This window comes from Zalophus californianus, chromosome 6, assembly GCF_009762305.2.
Source record: "Zalophus californianus isolate mZalCal1 chromosome 6, mZalCal1.pri.v2, whole genome shotgun sequence".
NCBI classification, from domain to species: Eukaryota; Metazoa; Chordata; class Mammalia; order Carnivora; family Otariidae; genus Zalophus; species Zalophus californianus.
The window spans coordinates 143,801,890-143,807,889 of NC_045600.1; the positions used below are offsets into that span (position 1 = coordinate 143,801,890).

Here is a 6,000-nt window from a genome sequence, read left to right on the forward strand (position 1 = left end):
TTTCATTTCTGTATTTTAAATTGAAAAGTGTAGGATTTGAGGCCACTTAATAAATACCACCCCCCCTTCCCCTAACTGAGAAACGAGAGAAAACAACAAAAAGCATCAGGCACATTAATGTCAGACTCTCACCTTCATTGCTGGTGAAGCTGACCGTGGAGAATGTGGTGTTGACTGTGGGCCGTACTGAGCGCCGGGTACCGCGCTCCAGAAGGAGACCTGCTGGACTGGCAGGAGCCCTGGGCGGGTGGCCGCTGTCAAGAGCACACAGGGACAGGGCAGGCCGTGTGCCTCCGGGGGCAGCTTCAGGGGGAGGAAGAGGCCACGCTCCCCAAGTCTGTTTCCACCTCTCACGCTCACCAGTCAGATTCTGGGCTGAGGAGGCAGAGAGAGGCTACGCGTGTGGGGCTCGGGGAGCTTTCTCTGCCTGAGGGAAACCGTCCGTAGTGGAAACTGTCCCCCCACCCTTCTGTCCCGTCCTGGAAGTCAGGAGAGTCCGTGTCCCAGGTCAGCACTTCCGTGGACACCATGACCTGGCTGCTGGTCATCACAGAGCGATGGAGCCCCCTCCACCTTGGCTGCTTTCCCCCGCCCGAGCTCGGGCCTCTCCGTCCCTCCCCCCAGCTGCAGCCTCAGAGGGAAAGTGTCCTCAGCGTGCCCGCCCCTGGACTCGTCTTCCTCGCTGGCGGGGTGGCGAACAGCCGTGGGCCCAGAGGAAAGAGGGAAGGAGGTGCCTGCGTCTGCCTCTCGTCCGGGCAAAATATGTGAGCCAAGCGGTCCGGCTCACCAGGCACAGCTCTGAGTTTTGGAGCAAAAGGCTGAGTCGTCAAGAATAGGCTTACACGTGTCAGTCTTTGCTGGGACAAAGGCAAAACCGATGAAAAGACACCAGTACCCAGATATATATCCAAGTGAAAGGGATTTTTTATGGCATTATTCAAAATGAAGAGTTTCCCTAGTTCCTTAGTGTGAAGTGACTGCTCTGGGGCGTTGTGTTACCAGCTCTGCTGATCCCGCTTCTCTTCGTTCTCACCTCCTGCGAGGCTTCATTCTCATTACCATTTCTAGGAAGCTGTTCATGGCTTCACTGTTATCCTTCAGCTAAGACTGATAGACCACCTGAAATGAAAGGGCAGTTGCCTGATCCAGCATGTTCTGTCCCCTTCTCTTCCAAGATCATTCCCAGCGACCCCTTCTGGGTGCCGACCACCGAGGAGGAGTACTTGCATTTCGGGGAAAAGGCTGATTCCGAGAACCAGGCCCGGAAGTACATGAATGCGGTGCGCAAGAGGAAGGGTCTGTACGTGGAGGAGAAGATCGTGGAGCACGCAGAAAAGCAGAGAACCCTCAGCAAAAACAAGTAACTTCCACTGCCGGCGCGTTCCTATCTTCCTGTGCCAGGGTTTGATCCTGGAGAGACTCCTCCATGCCGCCTTCTCTCTGCGCGTTCACTTTCAATAAAGCTGATCCTTATAAATATTTTGAAGAGGGTGTCAGAGAACATGTTTCCAAAGTGTTTTTTTGATTGATTCTGGTATGCGGGGAGACGTTACAAACGACGCAGCAGAGACTTGTCCCCACCCAGTGTGTGACCCCCTAGCAGTGAGCTGGGTGCCTTGCCGGGACAGCAACCTTCATGGTGAGCAGCCACACCTCTGCCCGGCGTCACGCTGCTGTCCGGATTCTCCACGTGAATGTAGCTCACGGTTCGCGCCTGCCTCACAGCGTGGAATCCTTCCATCATTTGGAGGAGACCACATGCTCGAGAGACCACCTACCTTTTAGCTGCTTGACCCAGGCACGGTCACAGCGACCTTCTTCCGGTTGGTCCGTCTGGCCAAACAGTGTCCTGTCCGGGTGCTGCTGGCCTCACCCTCTGTCTTCACATCCCCTCCGGAATCACATTGCCCATGTTCAACTAGGTGTTAAGGACAGTTATGCCCTATACCCTTTCTTTAGAAGAAAAAAATAATTTCTGCAATTTCCTTGGCTGCTTCCTCTTAGTCTTAAAGGGTATTAGCCCATGTGACGAGATCATTGCCTTTATTGCAAATATTTTTCTTAAATCTCCTCGGCTGCGTCCTTCAGGGAGCTCTCCATATAAGGAGCAAATGCGATTCAGCCAAAAATAGATTTTGTAATTTTCGATGTTGGACTAGTAATTTTTATAGCTACTTAAATGGAAGGATTCTTTTTCAAAACACATAAAATGATCAGGCCAGACTTTGTTTTCGAAATGCCATGTTTTTTTTTTCCCCCATAAACTAGGTCAATAAACTAGGTCTTAATATAAGTTACAGATTTTATCTTTAAGGGTCAAGCGCTGGAATAGCTGGGCGAGTCTGATTGACCCAGACGTTGAAGAAAACGTGACCAGGTAGTTGACTATCTGTTTAAGCTTAAGAGGTACCGATGTTTGAATTAACTTAGGAGAGTTACTCCATGTCCTGGCTTATCTTGAAAACTTTGATAGTGCAGGAAAAGCTGACATGTCGATTTATAGCATTTGTAAATAACATCCTTCACGATGCCAGATGTGCCGTAAAGAGTATTCTTAGACCCTACCCTTTATCAGCACCCGCTGCGTGTAATAGAAGAGGCGCAACCCGGAAGACTCGGAGCTCTTTCTGCAGTTCTGTCGGCCCCGCCAGATGTGCGGGTGTGGGCGCCGAGGCGTGCCGCGCTGACAGGTCGCCTCCTTTCTCCGTGTTTGAGGGAGACGGTCATGAGCAGTAAAGTCCCCGGGGAGAGGCTGGCCAAGGGATAAGTTAAGCCGCCATGTGAGTCATCTGGCCTGCCCCCCTGCCCCCGTGCGATGCATGGTGGGACCCCAGTCACTGAAACCCCGTCCGGCTGTGTCCGTGTCCCAGCGCCTTGCCCACACCCTGCCGCGGTGGGAGTTCGCCTCTTCCTGTTCACTCTCGTGGTTGCACTGGTTTCTCACCCTCATTTGTAGATGGGCCTCGGCGGCCATGAGGACGGCTGGGGGTAGGGAGCCACAAAACCAGGACCCTCACTTCTGGAGGTCCAGGGGCAGCCGTCCTTCTGCTCAGACGAAATCAGCAGAGTGCGTTTTCCCCGCCAACCGTGGGGCCCCAGCGGGCCAGGGGAGAGAAGGGGAGAAGGGACAGGCTTCTTGGGTCAGAGTTTTCATAGACCTGAAGCAACATACCCAGATCCCATTATGGTCCTTGGGACACTGTATAAACACACACACACACACACACACACACACACACGTGTAGAAGAGTGCACACCCACGCGCACACACGTACAGACACACAGAATTACTTGATTCTCACACATGTTGGATGGAGTGGGAATAAGGAAATCCAGTAGGGCCTGGGAAGAGCAAAGTGCACAGCCCATGGTCCCATTTCTCACTCAGGTACGCCCCTTGGTCAGCCCTGTCTCCAGGGCATCACAAACCGGCTCCAGGGATTGTTGCCTGATTTGAGTTGGGATCATCAGTAGAAGCTGAAGCCTCAGTGTGGCAGAGGGAAGGACTCAGGGCATCTTTATGTTTATGACATTTATATTCTGTGTCTCCAACCTCGTAGGGAAAGCTACTAACAGTGTCCAAGTTTCAAAATCATATAATGGCTCAGTTTATGGCTTGTAAGTTTAGAAAAATAACTGATTTCAGAAATGAGGTGAACTTGTGCACTTGGAACTGAGCATAGGGACCCGGATGGGGAATCTCCCTCCTCTCCTGTCTTACAACTAACAAATAAGGCTCACGGCCACAGGCAGCTCGTCCCAGAGCCAGAGCCCTCCAGGGGAATAGACGATCGAATCTGGGAATTAGAAGGTGTTCCATTGTGGAGCAGTCAAATTAACCCCCCCCCCTTTTTTTTTTAAAGCAAAGAGCATTTTTAAGCTTTCAAGCCAGACCCCCCCCCAAAAAAAAAGATAAGATTAATGATAAAAGCCAAGAATTTAGATCAGATCCTAAAAGGCCAATCAAAGCATGGGAACCAGAACAGGGGGGGCACCAAGCCTTTGTTTTGGTCCTGTTCCGCACCCAGAGCCTGCAACACTAAGCATCTCCTGGTGACCCGGGAATGAGATGGGAAGGTGCCCCCCCGACCGTGTCTCTGCCTTCCCAGTGGAGCCCCGTGCTGCAGACTCGAGAGAGACAGAGTAGTTCCTACCAGAGGAGCTGGGCATGGGGGCGAGGGCTTCCCGAGAAGGGCCGAAATGAAGGGTCCAGGCTTCTCCCTACTTGGGTACTCCTGGCCTGGGGCTGGAAGGAGGCTTGATCGTGAGGAGGGGATAGAGTCTCTTCCAACCCACACGTCCCCACCCTCTGGACCTGGCATTCCTAAGGAAATTCCAGAGGGCCAGGCGGTCATACTCCACCCAAGTCCCTCCCTGGGCTCACCTACCTCAGCCCCTCAAGGTGCAAGCTTTTGGTTCGGGGATTACTTCATTAGCCTGTAGGCTTTGCATATCTCTGCCAGGTCTCTGGGTCTGGCTGAGATGAGCTTCCACCTTATAACAGAGAAGTTCTTAAGTCTTAAAAATAATAATAAAGTTAAAAATAGAGATACAAAGAAAAAAATCATGCTCTCTTTTCAGCGATTAGTTGTAGAAAATTTATAGGCTGAGTTTATGATGTAATAAAATCCTAATGATCATTTCAAAAAAAAAATTCTTAAGTCTTTCCACATGTGTATGCTGTTATTTTAAGATTGGGACATGAAAGGTCATAGGATAGAACCAAGCAAAAAGTTTGTTTGATTTGAGAAAGAGCATCCACATTCACTCTGGACAGAACACTGCTGGACGGAGGAAGGAGCTCTGGGCCTTTCAGGCCCAGCAGGAGCAAAGAAAGGGAGGAACCAGTCGGGGCATCTGGGGCACTTATAAATGTGCTTTTAAGGAGCGAGGGTTGGATCATGCTCGACAGAGTTGTTTGAACATCAGATTTAGATGTTTCTTTTTTTATTTGCCCTAATTCTAGGGGGAAAAAAAAGTGACCTTATAAGAGGTCCAGTTATGAATGTTTACTCCCCTTTTATTTTTTTTAAGTGTATCTAGAAAATTCAGAGCTGGGGACTTTTTCTGTTCTCCCCGTCACATCAAATCCCTGACAATGCACACTTTTTATGTGCTACCTTTTCCAAAGTCGTTTTCTTTTATGAAAACAACTTCATGTTTTGAGAATGTCACCTGGAGGTGAATTCATTTAGCTGTTTGCAGCAGCTTTGGGGTGCTTTTAAAATTGCCACCCCCCGTCCCCACTCAGCCCTTCCAAATAAATAGCGGTTAGCATTTGGAATGGAGTTGGATACAGAAAATGTGGTGCTTACTGGTCAAATAATTCTCCGAACCCGGCAGAAGCACCCTGACATCTGAGACTGTCCCGGGCCTTCTCTCTTTAAGAGCTGGTTCCCTTCCCCCAGAAAAGGTGGATATTCCTGAGGTCATGTGCACAGAGCCTTCCTCACGGAGCCCTTGTCCTCCCTGCCCAACGGGAGCCCTGGGCCGATGGCCCTGCTCACCAGCAGCTTCCCCCTGGCCAACACTGCAGGGGGCTCCTGGGGCGGTCTCGCTCAGGCCCAGAGTCAGACCCATGTTCTCTGGGGCCCCAGGCCCCTGCCCACCGCCGCCGCCGCCATTCACGGGGCCATGCTCCTGCCGGCCCCAGACAGCTGGATTTTCTTTATTTTCTTCTGTCTTTCCCTCTTTGTGTCGTCCTGTTGGAAAGGTCTCAAAGCAGTGGGCCTTCATGTCCCGGGGCTTTATGGAGTCTTGAGTAAATCAGCTCCCTGGCACCCAGCTCACCGCAGGACCAGGTAGGTGTCCCTGAGGCCTGGCTTTGGGCTGGGTTCAAATGGCCGTCACCCGTGGACTCAAAATTATTACCTCCTCCTGTTACTCAGCCAATTGTGTTTGCTGCCTTTTTATATGTTTCTCCACCAGAACGTCCCTTAGAATCCCCTACAAATAGCTGGGTCTGCCTCCTCATACTCCGAGCTTCTGAGGAGACCCCCC

The 6,000-nt window shown here is 51.2% G+C and overlaps 1 protein-coding gene across 3 annotated transcripts in view; it reads left to right on the forward strand.

Annotated features, from left to right (window-relative positions):
• Positions 1 to 1,501, forward strand: part of EFL1 (elongation factor like GTPase 1) — a 118,645-nt gene extending 117,144 nt beyond the window's left edge. For all 3 annotated transcript variants that reach the window (XM_027571620.2, XM_027571623.2, XM_027571621.2), the window contains one exon: positions 1,176 to 1,501. In XM_027571620.2, coding sequence (XP_027427421.1) covers positions 1,176 to 1,364 — 189 coding nt within the window. In that variant the 3' untranslated portion in view covers positions 1,365 to 1,501. The remainder of the gene's footprint in view (positions 1 to 1,175) is intronic.
• Positions 1,502 to 6,000: the final 4,499 nt, after the last annotated feature.